The 23,271-nt window shown below is 37.9% G+C and overlaps 2 protein-coding genes across 2 annotated transcripts in view; both read right to left on the bottom strand.

Moving 5' to 3' along the window:
* The window catches only part of LOC149789053 (protein MCM10 homolog), a 94,062-nt gene that overhangs the window by 21,005 nt on the left and 49,786 nt on the right, over window positions 1-23,271 (bottom strand). The window contains exons 13-19 of the mRNA XM_089975240.1: window positions 21,493-21,573; window positions 19,725-19,820; window positions 16,178-16,339; window positions 12,647-12,726; window positions 11,277-11,506; window positions 2,104-2,230; window positions 1,232-1,371 (exon numbers count right to left, since the gene is read on the bottom strand). Of these exons, the coding sequence (XP_089831366.1) occupies window positions 1,232-1,371; window positions 2,104-2,230; window positions 11,277-11,506; window positions 12,647-12,726; window positions 16,178-16,339; window positions 19,725-19,820; window positions 21,493-21,573 (916 nt within the window). The remainder of the gene's footprint in view (window positions 1-1,231; window positions 1,372-2,103; window positions 2,231-11,276; window positions 11,507-12,646; window positions 12,727-16,177; window positions 16,340-19,724; window positions 19,821-21,492; window positions 21,574-23,271) is intronic.
* Window positions 7,153-9,330, bottom strand: LOC149789055 (uncharacterized). The gene is made up of 2 exons (XM_089975242.1): window positions 9,214-9,330; window positions 7,153-8,972 (listed from the first exon to the last, which is right to left on the bottom strand). The coding sequence occupies exon 2, from the start codon at window positions 8,298-8,300 to the stop codon at window positions 7,443-7,445; it is 858 nt and encodes a 285-aa protein (XP_089831368.1). The 5' UTR covers window positions 8,301-8,972; window positions 9,214-9,330; the 3' UTR covers window positions 7,153-7,442.

Genomic DNA, 23,271 nt, shown 5'->3' with positions numbered 1-23,271 from the left:
CAGTTTAAGAATGAAATTTCAAACAAGAAATTTTATGAAATTAGTTCAAACTTGGTCATAAAATATTAATTATATATAGGATGTGAGTATTTACGGATCTTATTGGTTATTTCACCATCCCAAACTGAATTTTAATGATAGCAACAGCACCTGCCATATGGTAAATATTATTATACTTATACATAAAACTGTCTTTGTTTGGTTGGACACTCGGGTATCTGTTGAACTCAGGTACTAGGTAACTTGCTAAATTATATTGCCTAGCAATACCAAATAATGCACTCTGCCTTACTGACGGTTGTCTGCCTTGTTTCAAATACAAACCATCCACAAAACTGGCCAATGTAAAAGACATTGGGCTTCTTATTTTGTTGAAACCATTTTTATTCTGTCAGTTTTGTGTAATGTTGACCTTGACCAACCAACCCCAAAATTGATTGGTGCCTTTCTTATATCAAATGCAACCCACCTCCAAAGTTTGGTCATAGTTCTAAAGCCTCAATTATATTTTTGGAAACTATTTTTCTTCTTAAAGCCAATATATATGACCTCCACCATTGATATTTTAACCTTGAAATCAATAGATGTCTTTGCTGCTTCAAATGCAAACCATCTAAAGTTTAGTTACGGCATGTGATATAGACTAAAGTACTTTTGTGTACATCAGTTTTCCTTTCAGTCCCTGTGAACCCTGACCTTCAACTGTTCGACCTCCAAATTACTAGAAATCTTAGTCTCAAATGCAATTCATCAGCAATATTTGATCAGAGGTGATAAAGAACTCCAGATATTGTGCTGAAACTATTTCCTTCCTATAATTACTGAGACCTCTACCTTTGATTTTTTGACACATAAATCTAAAAGAAACCATTTATAAAGTCTGGTCCCAGTATCTGGTATACAAGTCAATTTTTTGTGTTGCAAGTTTTCATTCCTTCAGTTTCCATGACCTTGACCTCTGGAGTCTGAAATTAATAGGTTTCTTCCTCTGTCCAAATGCAAGCTAGTTACAATGTTTGGTAATGGTAGTTATTGTGCAGATTCAAAATAGTGAACAGATGGATGGATGTACAGATGAATAAAATCATAAAGTGGGCATATCAAAACTGGGATCTGTATGCAGTTAATGAAACTCTTGGAACCATGCAAGAACATTTTTACTTCTCTCGAATATTTCAAAATTCCACCCTGAAGATCTTGTTTTATGGGACATGATATGATTAGGCAATACCTCTGCCAAGGCTCCAGTGTGTTTTGATCTTGCTTTCAATAGTTTCTGGACTTCCTCGGAGTTCAGATCAATATTACCCAAGAGCTTTGATTTCTTCACTGGTGGACCTTCTGTGTGTTCACCTCCCGAGGAACCTGAAACTAGATTTAAAATAGAAAGACATCGCATAAGCAATCAGTAGCTTGACATGCCATATGTATTCCTCACTTGTAATTGAGTCCAACTGCAAACAACAGAAACCCTGAACTGCCATTGCATAACGTGCCAATAGATCAGGGTCTATGTTGTTTATTTTACTTATTAAACCTAGCAAACTGCATAGAACCAGATCTGCCAGCACAATATGTGACAGATCAGTGTTTGTGCAGTTTGCAATATGGTATTTATCACAGAAGCACATCCTGGTTCTATTCTCAATTATAGCATCCAATCGAGGACCCGTATTTTCTAAACTTGATTAAGCACAAAATAAAATTCAAGGTTTCAATCCAAAAGTTTAATATTCTGCTCATTTACTGTGAATGAAATGTCTCCAAAAATTTAGGATTCTCTGAACTTTGGTAATCCTCTTTGCATGCTTAATTTCATTAACATAAATGCATTCCAAAATTAATATAAAAAACCTTGTAGTAATAAAAAGCTATGAGAATCCTCATTTTTGTCCTACCATAATGTTAAGCTCCCCTCTTCCTAGGCAACTGATCTCGATTTTGCCAGGTGTATCATATCTATAATATTGTTTAATCATGTTAAAAAATGTGACGACTAGAGGATAATGACTGTAGGACAATCTTTGCAAGCATACACGAGAAAAACATTCACACAAACACATCATATACCATCTACATACCATTTTTCTGTATTTGCATTACCTGTGTTCTCAGAAAGCAGTCTTTTGTTGATCTTCTTTTTAGATTCTGCAGAGGTCTTTTTTCTTACTGCATTAGGGTCTTCTTTCATAATTCCACCTTTAGCTTGCACTTTAGACACTGCACATTTCTGTCAACACAAAATGATTTGCATAAATGTAAACTAAAAATGTGTCCATACATCAATGGTTTTGCCATCATCATGCAATTAAAAAGATAAAGTTTTCAGTCAAACAGGTACTATATTTCCATACTATCTGGCCAGAAAAAAAAAACACAGCAAACATTATACTTGACTTAATAAGTTTGTAAAGTACATGCAGACCTTATTTACTACTAGTAGTTGCACAAGCTTAAGTTCAAACCCAATGCAGCTCAATGGATTGTTGCTATCTCTCAACTTAATTCTTGAATCCTTTTTCCATTTGAAATGACAGTGGCAATCATATCTTCCGCCACAAGACATATTCAAATTGGCATGTGATGTCCAATAAAAATAACTGTCTCCCCTCCTGTTTTATTTGCAAGAATCTGAATAATCCTTTTTATTCTTCTGTGCTGATTATTAACACTTTTTAAGACACTTATTTTCCCTTTTGTCTTCAACATGCATCACTTGCTGGACACCATTTAAAAAAAAAACAGTTTGATCATTCAGATGCTTCGCATGAAAAAATATGTGCAGTTTAAAGCATCTGGGGTATTGCTGTCAAGTTAGTTTGGTTCCCTGACTAATTCCACTAATTCTAATATAAACAACAGATCTAAACCAAACAAGGATGAACTAATTAACCTGATCGTTTGGCAACAATAATTTTTCTGTAGAATTTGCTTTTGTTGTGTAAGTCAGGATTTTAAGGGTAATTTTTGTAAGACTTAGGGCAAAATTGTAATGGATGGCAGGTCTTTGCATGCAATATGGGGTGGTTGAGAGGGTTTAATGTCATCAGCTAATTATTCACAAACATAATTTACTTGAAAATTTCCTTTCCCCTTCAAATACATTCCCTGATCACATTAATGCTAGGAAAATAGGCAAAAGAAAGAGGGAATACTGAGCATTCTATCTATACCTTGGGTATATATTTAATGAAGAAAGAGTTGATTCTCTATGTGAACAATAATGAGCTCTCCTAAATAAAGCAATTCAGCACATACTCGCATGAATTGTGACAGCTCTATCAAGCTAAAAAAAGTATTGAACTTTTCTGTCAAATTTCACTGGCTGTGTTGATTTAAGTGGGTCTGCTCTCTACTTATCTACAGATGAGTGGAACATATGATGACTCTCTAAGTGCCACGTATGGTGACTGGTTCTTGTCTATTGTGCTTGGATGAGTGACGAAGATCACCAAACCATCCAATCTGAACTGAAGAAAGTTCTGGTTGATTGTAAAAGGCAAGTCACTAAACATGCATGCTGAAGCTAAAACTACCGGGAAAGCAAATTTTTAGTAAATTGTCTTTCTCCGAGAATACTTACCCGATCACATTAACGTTAGGGATATAAGCCTGCTACCTCTCGAATCCAGCCCTACTAAAAGATGAAAATTCATCTTTTTGGTCTATCTAATATAGACCAAAGGGCAATAACTCTTGCCCCTTACCTTCCTTTGCCACCGCCCAGTGTCACTAATTTTTTTAAGCTGAGCGACATATATTATACGAGGATGCTCACATAGCGGGGTGGTTGGGAGGGTTTTTAAGTAATGTGATCGGGTAAGTATTCTCGGAGAAACACAATTTACTAAAAATTTGCTTTCTCCTTCAAATACGTTCCCCGATCACATTAACGTTAGGAGAATAAGTAATAGGAGGAGGGAATGCTGAGCATCCTACCTCCACCCTGGGTACCTTCTAGGGAATGATGGCTGGATTACCCATTTGAACGATAACCCGTTCTCCTAATTTCATCAGCAACACAGCCTAGGGACACGTGATATGTGACACCTATATACGGTTAAGAAGATAGTTATTGAAATCTTCTTACCTACGAAATTTCACTGGCGAATCCAGCGAAGCTGATAGGCTGTGCTGATTGTTTTAAATGGGTCTGGTGGTCATCTGGGCTGCCGACACCGGCCCTACCAGACTCTTTGAGATAAAAACTGGAGAAGGTTGACTCTGCATGCCAGCCAACAGCTTCTATTATATCTCGGATCGAAACATTGCGTTCGAATGCCAGGCTCGCCGAGATTGCTCTAATCTCATGAGCCGTAATCTTCATGAGGCGACTCTGATCTTGTGAGACCTCAGAGTACGCTGAGCGTATAACCCACTTCAGCCATGAAGCAAGGGCTTGCGGGGTGATATCCCGTTTACCAGCTTTGACCGGAAGAAAGAGGCGCTTATGTGTGTCCCGACGAATGACGATTCTTTGATTGCCAATGGATGGTAACCTATTTTTGGCTACAAAGCCTGGCTGCGTCAGGAGGACCACCGAACCATCTGATCTGAACTGAAGAAAGGTCGGGTCACTGGAAAGGGCACGTAACTCGCTCACCCTGCATGCTGAAGCTAAGGCTATCAAGAAACATGTTTGTATGATAGTAGTTTTAATGAAGTGTGGCCTAAATTTGTCTGAATTGAGCCATGTTAAAACCCAGGACAGATTCCATTTTGGAAACAGGATGAGGGATTTTGGTCAATTGAAATCAAAATTGGCTAAAAGATCTGACAGATCTTTGTTATGCCCAATATCACATCTACCATGATGGTGGAATGTGTCTGATATCATGGAGCGGTAGCCTTTGATAGTAATTGGGGCCAACTGTTTCTCCTCGAAAAGCCAGAGAAAAAAGTCGGCCAATTAAGGGATTTAGACACTCAAAGGGACGATGTTATTGATACGGCACCAGTCCCTGAAAACACGCCACTTTCCCTCGTAAGCCTTCAGAGTGGAGGGCCTTCTTGCTCTTGAGATTCTCTCCACAATCGAAGGTTTAAATTGTTTGACTTGCAAGGCTGCCCGGACAAAAGCCAAGCGTGAAGAAGAAGACGGTCCGGGCAGGGGTGGAACACCCGTGACTGCGGTTGTTTGAGAAGATTTGGGCTGGTTGGAATCTTCCTGGGTAGATCTATCGCTAGATCGAGTAGATCAGTAACCCAGGACTTGTTCTGTCTGAGAGGGGCAATCAGAATCATCCGACAGTTCTGACCCCTTAACCTCTGGATTATTTTTGGTACCAAAACTGTGGGAGGGTAGGCAAATGCCCACAACCCCTCCCAGCTGATTGACAGAGCGTCCACAGCCCAAGCCTCTGGGTCTGGAACCGGAGAGACAAAGGTGGGCAACTTGCGATTCCACCTCGTCACAAAAAGATCGATCATCGGACGCCCCCAAAGTGTGCAAATCCGAAGAAAGACTGACTGATGGAGTGACCATTCCGTGTGAATGACTTGACCTTTCCTGGATAGAGTATCGGCCAAGACATTGAGTCTGCTGGGAACGTGTCTGATTTGTAACTGCCAGATCAGAATGCACAGGTCTGGTGATTTGGTGCCCCCTTGTTTGAGGAGGTAAGTCACCACCACAGAGTTGTCTGACATAATGAGGACAGTTTTTCCCCTGAGTTGATCCTTCCAGAAATGAAAGGCATTGATGACAGCCCTCATTTCTAAAAGGTTGATGTGGAGAGACCTCTCCTCTGGCTCCCACGTGCCACTCACTGTAGCGAAGCCCGGCAACAGGTGTGCACCCCAACCGTAGGTACTGGTATCGGTACATACCGTTATCTCCGCTTGGGGCATCTCCAGAGGAATCCATGTGGACAGCCAACCTGGGTTGTGCCACTGACTCAGGAATGATCGTATCTCGGGCGTGATCATTATTGTGTGATTAAGGGGACTTGAAAAGGGGCGCCATTGTGCCAGTAACGTCATTTGTAAGGGACGCATAAAAAGACGGCCAAGCGGGATCAAGTCCACCGCCGCATTGAATAAACCGAGGAGTTGCAAGAATTCTCTCGCTGAAATCCACGTCCTGTTGGAAACGGACTTGATGAGTTCGACGATCCGGATTACGCGAGTGCGAGGAAGCCGTACCAGATTCAGATCGGTGAGAAACTCTATACCCAGATGGACAAAATGCTGGGATGGATGGAGATCGGACATTTTCCAGTTCACGAGAAAGCCTAGATGATATAAAAGTGCTAAAAGATCGTTTCTGCCTTTGAGCAGAATAGAACTTACCATATGTTTCTGGAGGATGTCGTCCAAGTACACTGCCGTCCCTGTAGATGAAGTCGAGCGGAACAGGGTGACGATGCAATCCATAAACTTGGTAAAAGCCCAAGGGCTGATGTTGAGGCCAAAGGGTAGGACCTGGAGCTGATAAACCGCATCGCGGTAAGCGAATCTGAGAAATTTCCGTGACGCGGGGTGGATAGGGACGTGAAAAAATGTGTCAGTCATATCTAGAGTGGCGGCATACTCGTCCCACCGGATGGAAAGGCGGATTGATCTCGCCGTTTCCATCTTGAATTTTGGTGGTAAAATGTATTGGTTGAGGCGACTCAGGTCGATGATCGGCCTCAACTTGCCGTTTGCCTTCTGGATAAGAAACAGCCTGGAATAAAACCCCGGCGATTGCGGGTTTTTCACAATCTCCACCGTCTGTTTTTCTATGAGCGACCGTATCTCCTGTTGTAGAAAGGTATCCTTCTCCCGATCGTACGGTACGTCCGTGAAGAGGGGAGAGGAGGACAGGGGAGGGGGTTGGATAAATGAAATCCGAAGTCCCTCCGAAATGACCTGGATCACCCAATCGTTCTGAGGAAAAAAGGTGGTCCAATGGTCCTGAAATTGTAGGAGGCGGCCGCCCACAGGTAGGCTGTCCGTGGGTGGTGGAGAGGGTATGTCAATTTTTAGAGTTAGGAGGCTTGAAGACGGAGAAACTTTGTTTCTTACTGCCTCTGTATGGTTGCCTCCTAGCTTGATTAGACTGTTGTCTCCTGGCATTGGATTGGGTTCTATACTGCACATTTGATTGTAAGGATCCCTTGTCCCTGGTCCGCCAATCATCCCTCCGCTGTGGCAGGGGCTGATTTTTTTCTAAACGCCTGTGAAGGTTGGGCGGCGAGTTGGAGGGGCAGTTCCTGAGCTGCCTGCTTCCGAACTTCTTCAATTTTTCCTCCAAAGAGTAAAGGTGACCCAAATGGAGTCATCCGTAAAGCCAGAGTATGATGGGGCTTGAGCGACGTGGACCGCAGACATGCATCACGTCGTATCAGGTCTAAGTTGGCAGAAGCAGTCAACGCATTAGCCATGGAATGGTGAGCTGCCCTGTTAATAACTCTAGCAATCCGGGCCGTCGCTTCTCAAGTGTGGTCATTGTCGGATTTTTATGCGAGTCGGAAAATAACTAATGAAGCCAAGTCTAACATTGAAGACGTAGCGACTACATTCCGGACTAGCTTTGACGTGGCATGAAACACATTTTTGTCCACTTTGTAAAACAGTGGAGCGGACATGTGAACTGCTGCCATATTTTTGTCCAGGGCCGGAAGATCCGTACTGAAGGCATCTGAATGAGTTTTGTACCAGTGACCTGAGAACGTCGCTGGTATTTGGCTTTCTGAAAAGAACGCCTTAGCATTCCCTGGATCACCTATTCGTCCTGATAGACGATCATTGATCTCCTTAATTTTTGCCGACAGGGGAAGGAGCCAGAAGGACGGCGTCTCTTCCTCCCCATCAAGATCTACAGATGCCTTAACTTTGTAGTCTTGAGTGGCGGTAGGAGGTGGAGGGCATTCTGAAATTGCAAACACCCTATAAATTTCTTCCACTGCCGCCTTGAAGCCAAACTCAGTCCGTTCCGAGGTTGGATCTGTGTACGGCTGATTTGCAGGAGTTTCGTCACCCTCACTGTGTGCCGAGTCGTGTTCTGTAATAGCTTGCATTTCTGGATAGAGCATACCAGGTGGCATAGATGATGCGATTCCGTCATCCTTAACACTGTCACTAACTCTCCCTTGTGGATAAGCCGTGAACATATGGATGGCCGGCCCTGCCGGCTGGTTTGTCTGGTTTGTGGTTGGTCTGAATGTTGGCGACGGTTCTGCTATCACCGGTACCAGCTGCTCCAATGGCCTGGCTGGACGGACAGATTTCTCACTAAAATCTCCGCCATAGTATTGGTATGTTGCCAGCAGTACAGCTTGACGGATGGATTTATCACTAAAATCCCCATAAGTCATGTTTGGTCAGATCATTTTACCAATAGGGTCCCCATGCTGGGACAGTTGGATGGCCGGTGACGTAGAGGTTGTATAAAGAAATGGATCCGATGGATCCGGTAAAAACCCCATGCGTCCTGACTTACAGGCCTGAAGGCCATGCTCGGACATGCGGGGGGACTTATGCCCACTGGGCAGCCTAAAATTGGGGGAACATTCCCCCAAAGAGTCAGAAAAAGCTGTGGAAGCGAGCTAGGGAAATAAGGGTAATTATCTGGCCTGATGTCAATAGCTGCGTCGTCGTTTCCTGGACCAAATGACGCATCTGTTCAAAGTTGGACTGTTGTACCCTGTCAACATTATTTTCCCCCATTGCCGCTGATGTTACTGTGGCTGAAGGTTGCAAACGACGAAATTTAGGTGGAGGGGGGACTCCAACGTCCCCCACAAGGCTCGCAATGGAGGCTGTCTTCGGATGTATACTGAGGACATCAATGCTATCTTTCTTCAACTTATTCCGTCTATCCCTCCCTTTTGCTGCCTTCTGTACTACATCAGCCCACGTTTGCTCTGTCCAAGTATTACACACGCTGCATGGTATAGATGATGTACACTTGGTACATACAATACAAGAGTCATGGTTGTCTTCTTTTGCTTTGAACTTTTTGCATTTCATGCATTTGGTTGACATTTCTACTGAAACGACACAAGAAAAGAAAACAAAGCATAAATTAGCATTTCAGCATGTTATTAATTCACTAATACCACAACCATTACTAACGGAGTAAGCGAAATTAGTCAGTGTCGCGTTAACTCTTAATTAACAATACAAGTTCCGCGATAGCGTGTGTAACATGGTCTTCAGTAAACGAAATCCGTAAGGGTGACAAAGTCACTCAATTTTGAGAAAAATTGTTAAAATAATGTATACAACCTGTAGAAGAATGATTGTCCAATGCAATAAATCCAAATTTAACTTCGGATGGTCCAATTTAACGCTAAGATGGCTTGGATTGTTTGGAGGTATAATGTATGTGTTATCTGTACAAGCGAAGCTTAAAAACTAGTGACACCTGGCGGTGGCAAAGGGAGGTAAGGGGCAAGAGTTATTGCCCTTTGGTATATCTGAGATAGACCAAAAAGACGAATTTTCGTCTTTTAGTAGGGCTGGATTTGAGAGGTAGCAGGCTTATATCCCTAACGTTAATGTGATCGGGGAACGTATTTGAAGGAGAAACAGGTTAGTATGATAACAGCAAGGTCCAGACTGATGGCTCAAATTTGTCTGAATTAAGCCACATTAAAATAAGAGACAGATTCCAGTTTGGAAACAATGTAAGGGATTTTGGCCAATTCAAAAAATCAAAATTGGCTAGGTCTGTTAGGTCTTTATCATAACTGGTATATCTTCTGCCATGATGTATGTGTGTGTGTGTGATTTGGATTTTTAACAGCTTTAAACAATTTATTTTGTCCCACCCAGTCACATAATCCTGACACCAGGCCAACCAGTCCTAACACTAACCTCTTAATGCTGAGTGAGTGCCAATCTTCTGCCATGGTACTTCAGTGTGTCAGATATCATGGAGTAATAGCCTTTGATAGTAACCGAACCCACTTTTCTCTTTGCACAGCCGGAGACAAAAAGTCAGCTACTTGAGGGATTGAGGCACTCAAAGGAACTAAGTTGTTGACTCAACTCTACTCTCTGAAAATACACCCCTTTCCCTCTTAAGCATTCAAAGTGGAGGGCTTTCTTTCTCTTGAGAATCTCTCCACAATCATAGGTCTAAATTCGTTTGCTTGCAAGGTCGTCTTGACAAGATCCATGAAAGAGAAGATGGTCCTGACGGTGGTATAACACATGCACCCTTGATTATTTTATGAGATCTGGTTTGGCTATAATAATCCTGGGTAGGTCTATCACTAGAACGAGTAGATCGTTGACCCAGGACTTGTATCATCAGAAAGGCACTATCAGAAGTATCTTGCAATTCTGACCATTGAGGTGGGGGTAGGCAAATACCCCTAACCCCTCCCAACTGATTCACAGTACATCCACAGCCCAAGCTTTAGGGCGTGAAACCCATGAGACAAAGGTGGTCCATTTGCAGTTTCACCTTGATGTGAAGGATGTCTTAAATCTGATAGATGAAGGGACTATAATATAAAGATAGCCTGACCTTTCTTGAGAGAACATCGGCCAGGACACTGAGTCTGATGGGAATGTGTCTGATTTATATGCTAATCTGAAGTTGACAGCACTGATGAAGAAACTGCCAAACTAGCACACATAGATCATGTGATCTGGTGCATCCATTCGAAGTGATAAGTCACCACAACAGAGTTATCATGAATGACTTCTTGCGGAGTCTGTCCTTCTGGAACTAAAGGGCATTTATATTAGTTTTCATAAGGAGGTTGATGTAAAGAGGCAGTTCCCCATCCCCATTAGCTGCTGACTGTATTCAAAGTCCACAAAGTCCAAGCTCCCCTACCCATGTACTGTCAGCTGTACATACCACCACTTCCAGCTGGGGCTTCTCCTGAGTAATTCCTATGAGCTCACAATGGTTGAGCCACTGACACAGGAACGATCAAACCTTGAGGACTAAAAACTAGAGACATCTGATGGTGACAAGAGACGGTATTAGGCAAGAGTTATTGCCCTTTGTCCATATGAACCTGACAGAAAAAACTAAATTTCATCTTTTTAATAGGGCTAATTCTGGAGGTAGCAGGCTTATATCCCTATGGTAATGTGATTGGGTAACATGTTTGAAGGACAAAATGAACATGGGGTTATCTCTCTAAAAACAGAAACATACTTGTCAAGTTTAACTTTTTTTAGGTCGAGTATATTTTTGCATAACTGCTCTAACAAGACTGCATTAAAATTATACCCATCAAACAGATCTAAAACTTGTAAAAGTTATAGAATACTGAAGATACAATGGTATTTATAGCAAAGTGTTATAACAAATCTTACAACTTTACCTTGGCCACATCTGTAGAGCTCCTCCTTGCTGATATCTTGCTTGATATGTCCAATGATATTTCCTGACCTGGTTGATGGCCTTTCCCAAGGGTAGGGATGGAGGAAAGGGGATCCTGAGTTCCCTGGGAGATGCCAACTCTCTTCTGCTGTTTTTCCTTAAGTGTCTGTTTGTGCTGCTTAATTAAGTCCGATGCACTAATTGACTGCAGCAATGTCTGGCCACCGTTCACTTGAAATACATAAAATTTTACATGGTTGTTCATTGCAAAAGAAAGAAATACAGGCTACATGCAGTATTATACAGTACTTCGATGGCATGGATGTTACAAGTTTCTGCCTTTTATGACATCATGTCATGTGTAACATTTGTTATGATGTCAAGTGTTACATCCCAATATGCATTTACACACATCAACAAGATGCTCAAGTTTGCTGGAAATCGCTCAATTGGCAGACTTTTACGATTCCATTCCACAACTGTTGAGGCACTATTGGGTTAAATTTAATTGTTTTTTATTTGATTATTTGTCTCCTTTTTAAAAACAATTTTGGTAACAATGGCTATATTGAACTGGCATTACAAAGTTCAAGACTTCACATGAAAAATCTTAAAGTTTCTGCTATATGTACTAATGGCAGCCATACTTGATGTCTGCATGAACTTGAAAGACCTAGATACCAGGATAGGAACAAATCTGATAAAAAGTTGCTCATCTAGAAGTAGAAAATTGATAAACGACCTGTATGTTCTGGAAGCTAAATGATGGAAAGGGAAGTAAGTCTATCAACAATTTTGGTAAAACGTATCTAAGGGAAAGTTTGTCCAACATGAATAAACCATTCTGGTATAAGTATATAAAAAATTTTTAAGAGTTTCCCCTGTGGAAGCCATATTTTGCCATGGTATCCATCCCAGACATATATAAAGTAAAGTATGTCATAAGGAGCATTTCTGTCATGTCTGATCATACTTGTGCTAGGTAAGTCACCTCAAATACAAGTTTTGTAAGGCCTGCCCTGAAAATCATTGTAAAACATTTTATTAAAATAATTGTTTACCACCTGTTGCTAAAACGTTTGTTCCAGGCTTCCTGGATACTAGTAAACCAAGTAATGGGAAACATTTCTGACAAGTTGTATCAAAACTAGCTTAGCCATTTTGGATAGCAAGTAGAAAACAGCAATTTTAATGAAGATGATTGATGGACACAGGGCCTGGCCTAATGATCAAATTTACCTGGTGACGTAAAAATGTGAAATTATGTAATCAATCTTCATATTTATCTGTGGTTATAAGGTCTCTTCTACAAAAGGGAAAAGAAAGTTTTTAAAAAATGGAAGAAGATGAGTTTCATCATCCAATACTCACCAGATTGTTTTCTATCCTTCTTAATTAGATGTTTAACCAGATTCATAGATCCCACTGATGGTGTATTCAACATGTCTAGACTAAAAAAACAAAAAAAAGATGCAGTTAGTATTTGGAATGAAGTATCAGATGAAACTTGTATTTTAAAATATTCATATACCCCAAATCATCTCTGGCAATGATATTAGTAAAATACTATATAAACTGTACAAAAGCAAATATTCAATTAAAAAGCATGGCTTGAAAAACTTACTTATCTGGCAGTAAAGGATGAAGTGAAAATCTTGCTTGTGTCACTGGCTATAAACTTCATGAAGTACACAGAAGTAATGTAAAGGTTTGTACTCCTTAAAATAAACTCTCAATTTCAGGAAAGGGTGAAATTTCAGGATTTATTTTCAACAAATTAAAAATATATAAAAATATTTCTTTATCCTAATTATATTTCAGACATGCCAACCATAACAAGATTGTCTCAGTAAGGCAGATAACTTTTTTCCATAGGTTTAACCAGCTTTCAATAAGATGTATCAAAATATCATGTACTGCTACTGTCAACGTGTATTTAAAAAGTTTGGTATTCCAAACTGATGCATCAACATTAAAGATATTAATCTGAAATGTTTGGAAAGTGCACATACACCCTATTTACCTCTAGTACAGTTGCAAATTTCAGTTCCAAACTTTATGCAGCTCAATGGCTTGTTGCTATCATTCAACTTTATGTAATTCTTGGAATGCTTTTCTTCATTTCACATTACGATGGCAATCGTACATCCCGCTACATCACATACTAAAATCGACCGTAAAGTCCAATAAACGTAATTGTGTCCCTTCCTGGTTTTATTCAGATCAATCTGAATATTCCATTTTATTCTTCTGTACTGAGTATTAAAACAATTTGATCATGCAGATGCTCCACATGGAAATATATGTGCAGTTTAAAGGGTTTAAGACACTTCTGTAAAGTAACAGTCTGTTTCTCTGACTATGGCCACAAAAGCTAATATGAAACCCACATCCAAATCAAACACGGATGAGCCAATTATCTGGATTTTACAGCAACAATCATATTTCCAAACTTTTTCCTTTATTCTGTAAGTCTATATTTTAAGGGTCATTTTCATATGACTTACTGCAAAATCGTAAGGTTTCGCAGGTGTGATTTTTAACAAACTTGGACTGAAATGAAATGATGCACAAAAAGCTGATTCTAAGTTTAGATAGTTATTTTGGATAACATTTCGCCATGAAAATGTGATCTATTAATTTATAAATCAGTTTGTTAAATGAATACAAGTTTGTTCCAGGGTTTAACGCCATTTTTCAGCACAAGATAAGCTATACATGGTGGCCAGTATAGCTGGTGGAGGAAGAACCCTGGAAAACCCAGGGAAGAACCACCAACCCACGAGAAGCTACTGGCAGGCTTTCCCACGTACCCACGCTAGCCGAGCATTGGACTCGAACACACGCAGACAGAGGTAAGATGGCAGATTGCAAATTCCAAATGGGAATGCTCATTTTTTTTAAAAATTCCATTAAAAAAATTGTATTGCCCCAAAAAATGACAAAAGAAGATGTGTGTTGCTTTCTTATTGCTTCTAAGTGTATAAACACAAGATCAAATTCTTTGTGATTGAGTTAAAACCTGTAATAGTCTTGATATATCACAATTATAATCCAAAATGTTTTTAATGAATTCATATTAATTCCATACAGCTACTAAATCTAAAATGTCTGAGCACTTTGTAATTCCAATGAATGACTGAATTAATGAAATGAATCCTCTCAATTAAACACAATTAAATGTCTTCCATGACTGATATTACTGCTAAGAATCTCTAATTTACCAGTAAATCATCCCTTAAACTGAGATGCAACACAGAAAACAGAGGAAGACTCATCTTGGCATTTTGGAATCACTCTAACTGTAAACAAGGTCAAGTATTTTTGCAGCTAGCCAATCAAAATTAGCTTAGCTGGATTTCCTTTGGTGGAGTTAAATGATCTGTACTGTAATCATCTACATGTTTACTGCAATAAAAGTAAATCTCACTATCTCTGAAACTATGAATATGTTTACAAGAATGATGTCTTCCAACAGTACAAGCCTAAAACTATACATAAAATAATAGTATTTAATCTGTTACTTAGTAAATGACCCTTTCATTCTAGAATCACAAAAGTTAATGCACATAATATACATAACACAGTCAAAATGTCTGCCATGAGCCCAAGAGCAATCAGATTTACACATGATAATATATAAAAATCTCCCTTTCTTGCTCGTCTAAGACCTTTTCCTGTGTTTTGATATTATAATTTATTTTTTTTAAATTTTGAAACTGATATTCTCTCTGCAAGTTCATGGTCGCCTTCAGATCTGAAAAGCTTTCATTTTTGTAGTTTCTGTTTTGCCCATGATGTTCGTACTAAGCACACACAGGTGGAGACCACTTCTGCTTCTAGCAAAATTTCGATAAAGAATACATTCTCAAGAACAAAATCTGGAATAGGAATGGATCATCAGTATTTGTAGAATTGCTTTAACAGGAATGCATAAAACTGCATCTCCATGTGCACTGCACATTTTGTGGCTGAAATGCATATAAATTAAACAAAAATTATTGGGGTAAACAGGTCTGAAGCTGAGGGTTTTACCCACTCTGCACAATCAGGAGATGTACCTGTAGTTGGAATAATTTTAAATGAAATTACATTGTGCAGTGTTTGTGTGCGTGTTCTTAAATGATTCTAGTACAGATGAAGTCTCCCCTCTGTCTGCATGGGTTCAAGTCTCAGATTCGGCCAATGTTGGTATGTGAGAAAGCTTGCCAGTAGCTTCTTGAGGGTCAGTGGTTCTTTCCGGGGATTTCCCAGGTTCTTCCTCCACCATTTATACTGGCCGCCATGTATAACCTATCGTGTGCTGAAAAATGGCATTAAACCCTACAACAACAAGAACAGATGAAGTCGCAGGCACACAGGTTGAAAACATTTCCTTTCTGATTATTATATTTCAGTAGAGGTTGCTATTTCAGTGGATGGACTTTTACATACATATGAACCACATTGTCTGAAGAAAAAATATTGGGTAAACTCCAAATTTACATGTATTTGACTTACCAATGTCTCCTGCTTACATTAAATAATATTTAATACCTATGCTGAATAATACACCCCAAGATGCATGGCATATACACAATGCAATGCATAGTTTTCAAGCAGGAACTGCCATTGTTTGATGTGTTTGACTGGGATGACAATTCAGCTCCCAACTGAAGGGCAGATTTGAGTCACATGAATTCAACATATGCAAGGATTCTCAATAATGCAATATATGTGTAAATTGGTGGTTTACTCTACTGCCATATTTAAACACAAAACAGCCTATGACCTGGTTATTGTGAAATAGTATGATCATATGGTACAAAAACCAATTAATAAGACTGACATAATATATACATCTCCATCATTACTAATATTCTGAATGTCTTTTCAATTGATGGAACATTTAACTTTCCTTACAAGGACTCATCATTTTTCTCTGCTATTTTCTTCAACTTCTGCACATCTGCTGGTTCAAGTTCATGGAGGGCCATTGTTGTGACCTTTCCTTGACCTTTAGTTGACTGATGCTTTTGGAGGTTATTCAAGGTCACATGATCATTTGAATTCTTGGAATGCGGTCTGGAAAGATTGAAACATGTGAAATATTACATACTTTATTCAATAAATTATACACATAAAATCACTTGCATGAGGTGTTTATATTGGTTTTGGTATTGGTAATTTCTATTGGTAACCAGTTGGATCCACTTTACTAAAGGAAAAGAAACTCATATGTGCCTTGATTAATTATATTAAATGAATACAAATATGGATCAAAATTTGTCTCAATTGACCAGGCAGCTGTACAGATAAACCAATTTCAAACAATCATATTAATACCGTATTTGCCAGCCTTTAAGTCAATGCAGAGTACAAGTAGAATCAGCAAATTTGGCACATTTTCCATCCTTCATCCATATATAAGTCAATGCCTTGTATAAGATGCGGCCAGATCAACACCTGGGATTGTGTTTTTCATGTTGTTCCACACAGCATCGCAAATTTTATCCTACTGGTAACTCGGTAACCTTTCTAGTCAGGACCATTAAATGTAACTAAAAGTACTTAATTTGTTTTACATGAAGTATTTTAAATGTGTTATGTACTTTTTTTTAGCTACGTATAATGACAATAAACCAAAAACTGATTGAGTTACAGACAGAATAAAATTCATGATGTTGTGTGGAATTAAATTATAATAACTTACGGTTTCATAAATATTAAAAGTATCACTGTATACTATTTCAGATTACCAGCAATAGGGAGGGGGGAGAAAGATAAAGAGAGAAGGATGCATATGTATTCCATCGCATTTTTCTTTTTGCACCTAGTGATCAAAATAAAATATGGTCTGATATATGAGAGCGAGAGAAAAAGAGAGAGAGAGAAAGTTCAGCTCTTTGTGGATTTTTGGGGTTCTTTTTTTTAACTTATTGCTCCCATGTTGCTGAAGCTTTTGTCAAAGAAAGAAAACATTAATAAATGAAACAGTAAATGTAAACTATGAAAATATATACCATACTCCTTCAGGGTTTAATTTGTTCACAATAGTTATATCCATATAGTCTCCATTAGGTTAAATCCCAAGAACGACCATTTTGCATACTGTCTAATTTTCTTTACAAGTATAACAACCTCTCCATTCCCAACAATTAAGATTATGTTTAAAGTGTATGTACTCTTCTTGTACTTAGTAACAGTTGGCAGGCTATACCATAATCTCACTGACACATGCTGGACTGACAATACTTACCAGACCATACCATAAGCTCACTGACACACACTGGACTGACAATACTGACCAAACCATACCATAAACTCACTGACATACACTGGACTAACAATACTTACCAGACCATACCATAAGCTCACTGACATACACTGGACTGACAATACTTACCAGACCATACCATAAACTCACTGACATACACTGGACTGACAATACTTACCAGACCATATCATAAGCTCACTGACACACATTGGACTGACAATACTTGAGGGATCATAACATACATGTGAACCCTGTGATCAGTATAAGTGTAAATTAGGAATAAGTGGCAAAATACTGTCATCTGAGCATAAAAAATGTTATCGATATATTACATGCCATAATTACAGCCCACTGTATGAAAAAAACTTGGGTATTGCAGCTGGTCAAAATTCTTTTCATAAAAGGGCAAAATCCATGTGGATTAGAACCAGAATACAAATACAAAACAAACCGATGAATTACTTATATTCAACACCCACCTTAACTAGTCTACATGTCTAACTTCACTAAATGATTACGAATATCACAAATTCTGCAATAAGCACTATCATGTGCTCAATGTGAATGCTGTATTGCATCACTCTCTTATTCTTTTAAAATTTTAAAATTTGTTTAACAATAATAATGTGCCTTTTTCTGATCTCACATGTTTTGAAGTTGAAAAGATTGATCTGCTCTAACATTTTTCAGTCAAAGAACATCAAAATTTATACTGTTAGTGCCTGATTTGTTTAAGATCTGGTGATATTTTCTTTAGAAGTACAGACTGGTCTGATAACAACATACTCTATTATCTATATAATGAATCTGTAAAGAAAGTTTCAAACTGAAGAAACATGCAAATTTTCTTGGAAGTTGCTATAAATAAAAATAAGGAAAGCGCATGCATGTCTTGGATGGACAAATATACTCTAATGCTATTTTTTTCAGTGATGAGTGGGATTAAAATGATGATGATAAATATGACAAACACAATAATTTATTGCTTTATTTTATATTTTATTTTATGTACCAGAAAAGCATAATTTGTATACAGGCTAGCGTGAGACATAATTAGGTGAAATAAAGCATACTGATTATGCCAAAAGCATAATGTTGGCATGTATACCATTAAAAACTATAATCTTTAAAACAAAAATATTTGGATATGGTTTCATACAAAATATCTTTTGTGAATAAAACTAAGATTTCATTGAATATTACTTAAAATGATATAAAAGAATATTATTTTTATCTAACAGAGAATGAATAGATTGATTTCACTTTCAGGAATTAAATTACTTTATTTATCTTCCTTTGCCACTCCTTTTTCTTAAAACAATATTTAGTATCACAGTTGTGAAATAGATTATATACTCGTAACAGAAATTTCTTTATTTTGAAAGCAACATAAACTTTGGATCTTATGTTGCGTTGGACATATCTGTTTTAATATTTTAAAAGCTGTGTTAATAAAGTCATTTTATTTTTCTCTTTTAAGCATACTCATGTACACAAGTGCTATTTTTAGAAGTGTTCATATTGTATAAAACATATTGAGATGAGTACATTATCAGCAAATTAAAGTACTGCAAAAGAATACAATAATCAAAAATTAAATAATTACTGGGGAGTACATTTTATTAGTGACCTGAAATGGCAGACTGTGTTAATATATTTTACGTTACACTGACCTAGATGCAGGTAACCTTGATTTTAGAACAGACGTCATGGTTGATCCCGTGACAATGCATCTAGCTATGATATACAAAAGACTAAAATTACTTTAATATATTTTCAGTGGTTCAATGTTTATACGCTAAACAATGATATCAGTCACTGATTTACCCATTTTACCCATGATATGACCCTGACCTTGGACTGGAGGTGTGGCCATGGTATGGAGCACACCATCTAGTCATGACATATATGGAGCTAAAGGATTTACTGAAATATTCTCAGTGGTTAAAAAATTATACTCAAAGGAAGATGCAAGTCACTGAATTACATTTTGTCACATATCAATTCTTACGATGACAACCTTGCCACTGGAAAGTAATATATATGTTCTGCATATGCTATGGAACATGAATGCCCAAATCACATAGAACTAAATATAAAACTTAGCCAGACAGACATTTAGTATAAATGACATGATAGCACTAAATGGTCTTCCCCATTTGTGTAAAGGTGTTTAAAAAAAAACAGACTTACCTAAGTGTAGTGAATGTTTCCCCACCATAAAAGAAACAAGTTCCCTTCTTCAGCTGCATCTTCTGTTGCTGGAAAGCCTTAGGAGTGATTCCAGTACTAAGGTACAGAAGGAAAATGGTAAAAGTGCAAGAGATATCCATATAAACATAAATCGGCAAGCACAAAGTGGAATTTTATTATATTAAACAAAGAGAGGAACCAAAAGCTCACTAAACCAGTGTTCATTCACAAAATTCAAAAAGTTGGACCCAATGGGTCCTACCAGGTCAAAATGTAGTTTTTTTAATTTAAATGGGTTAGAAATATTCATACAGGTACCTTGCTTACTCAAGAAATTAAAAAGTATTTAATTATCACAGGAAGTCAAATGTGGACTTCTTAATTTCTGCAATATCAATAATGAATGATTCGGCTAAAATGCAGAATATTTTTTTCAGAAATTAAAAATTCCACAACCCCAAGTGCTTGTGATCATTATCTGCCCCTCCTGTAAAGAGGTTTCCTCTTAGGATTTGAATTCTTTATGCTCAAATAATGATTCCCCGTCTAGATTTATTTCTTGACATTTGAATCTACTTTTTTTTCTCCCTGCTGTGGACTTATATGCAGGAGTGTTTTTCCTGAAGACAGTACTTTTCTTCTTTACATCTTAAATCAATAATCATAAAGCATGAACTCCTAGTGAAAAAGCTAAATTAAAATTAAATATTCCTGTCAGCCGAAATTGATCACTTAATGCTTTTTTGTCAAAAAACAATACTATTCTATAAGCTTCAGATGCACTCAACTTATCTAAAATCAACCATAACAATATTTTACTTTATTTTTTCAGGTCTTTAGGACACCATGGGTGGAAACTTTTTCTGCCAGAGATTAACAAGATTCCCTTAAACAGATTGATGCTCTATTTAATAAAAAAAAAAGAATAAAAATCCTGGAATTCAAGATAAGGCCACTTCCTTTTATCTGCCAAGTGTTGATATGTTATATTTTGATCATGGTGGCCACACTGGAGATCAGATCAGCACCACTGTAATTTAGAACCAACTAGATACCGTAAGGAGTGTTCTGGTGGAAACCCCATGTCGATATGACTTTCTGTTGTGGAAGAATAGCAACATCATGATTTTCAAGACTGCAACCATGGTGGCCATTTTGGATGCCATACCAGTATCATTTTCATTTAGGTCCAGTTTGATATCAGAAATTTTTTCACTGAAAACCCCATGCTGATATGACCAACCATTCAGGATTAGCAACAATAAAAAAAAGTACAAGATGTGTCAGCCAAACTGGTTGTCTGAGTGGCATTATTATCATCAAGACAAACTATGCATCATAAACCCCTTTATGATGTGACTTTATGCTCAGGAGTAATGATTAAAAATTATCAATTTGGCTGCCATGGAGACTATACTGAATGTCAGATCAGCAACATTTTCATTTAAGACCAAAAAGTCATCATAATAAGTATTTTAGTGAAAACCCCATGCTCATAAGACCATCTGTTCAGGAGATCAAGATGGCTTGTGCCAGTTATATTTACCATCTGTCCATCACCATTTTAATTTAGGATCAACTTGACTATTGGACTGAATGTGTGTAAAAGTTTCATGGCAATCCTCCAGGTAGTTTAGCAGGAGTAATCATGAACAACAGACCATCCCAAAAGCTACTCTGGTCTATGCCTAATGTAACATCATCTTCACTGATGATTTCATCTTTATAGCCAGTACAATTACATCCATGCTGCTTTAAAATAAATTACCTTCCTTGAAGCTCTGATCTCTTGGCACAGGACTTCCTGTAGGCTGCTTGCACATGGAAGCTACAAAAGTCTCCCTGTTGTCTGGAAAACCAAATGACTAAAGAATGTTATCTGAACACATTTTTTTTGACAAGTGAATAATACAAAGAAAGAGCAATCTATGTTTTACCTGTATGGTTTCACAGTTCTGCTTGCAAAGACTGCTGATTGGTAGAACTGCCTCAGTATTAATAGTCTGACTAAATAACATCACAATACAATGCTGTATCAAAGTGTTGAACAAGATAGATGATAGATTCAATGGTAGATTCTTGCTGAAACGCATCTTTACAGTTTACATAGACCATACAAAATGCATCCTTGGTGCATTAGCAACAAGAGTTACTCAAAGGGACTACTGATTGAAAAGAATTTCCAGGAACCATTTCTTCTTTTGAATTATTGTGTACTGAAATCATCTCCAATATTTTAGAGTGATCAGATTTTCAAGATGACTACCACGGTGGCCACAACAGACGTCAGATCATCATGATCTTTGTTTATGACCAACTTGACAACAAAATAAAATTTAATTTTGAGAAAACCTAATGTCAATATGACCACAGAGATGCTGCTTGCATTTTATCTAAAGACAGTTGTTCCAAACTTTGTTACCAAAATAAGGGGGGATTAGGAAAGAAAAGGGGGGGGGGGTCAGGAATTAGCCAGAGTTAAATACTTAACAAATATCCATATATATTTCTTCCTGCTCCATTGATTTTGAGCGATAATGAAAACCAAAACCCTTAAAAGATGTCTCCTCAGGTTGTACAAGCAGTACTATGTTAACTGTTTCTGAACTTAATCTGTTCTTTATCTGTGTATGAATATTGTTCTTTGATGAGAACCCCCCCTTCACTTTCTGCTGTATGAATGGGCATATGCAAAGCCAGCTTAGCCAGCTTGAACAAGCTGGAAAACTATTCTTTATGGTTGTTATGTACAATTTTCCATTTTCTATTTCTTGGATATCGGTGCTCCAAAATAAGATTTTTCACTAACATGAGCTCAGCCAAAGTTTACCTTTTTTTGAATCAGTGTTTTGCTGACTAATATCCCTGATTTAATTGTCTGATCCATAATGGGTTTAAGTTCATCCATGCACTAATCTGCATTGTTTAGTCAAAAGTATTTTGATAAAATAAATATCCTTACTTTTTAAATTCTTTTTAGATTCATATTTATTCAATTTATTTTAACCTAAGAGTGCTATATAGTTTCACTGCATAAGATTCTGCAGAGCTGATTTTTTCAGTAATGAAAATTACATTGAACTATAAAAGTATCTGTATTTAAATTTAATTATGCTTGATATTTTGCCTTTCTACATTTTAATTCAATATTATGCTAACAGGGTGCTGACAGGCATGCTGTCTGGTTTTGTCCTTTGAGCATGTACATTGGACTTGTAGTCAGTATCATTTTTGGGTTCAAAGTCACTCACAGGTATTTTCTGTAACACTTTTCCTGTTCAAATAAATTGCATATACTTCAAAACTTTAAAAATCGTTGTCATCACCAACCATTATCGAAAAAATGAATTCGTTCCTTATGGTTGAACCATATTAGGAGTCATCCATTTTATGTATTCTAGGTAGCCCATATATTTGTAAAACTTCCATCATGACTGAACCATTCCAACTAAACAGAATGTTTGTCCCAGGGCACAATGTGCCAATCAAATTAGTTTAACAACAATTAATGTCAAGCCTCAGTACCTAGATGTGTCAACAGTCACCT

Source organism: Sinohyriopsis cumingii, chromosome 11, assembly GCF_028554795.1.
Source record: "Sinohyriopsis cumingii isolate HCF-2022 chromosome 11, ASM2855479v2, whole genome shotgun sequence".
NCBI classification, from domain to species: Eukaryota; Metazoa; Mollusca; class Bivalvia; order Unionida; family Unionidae; genus Sinohyriopsis; species Sinohyriopsis cumingii.
The sequence above is the reverse complement of the archived record's forward strand: the minus strand, read 5'-3'. Positions and strand labels throughout refer to the sequence as shown.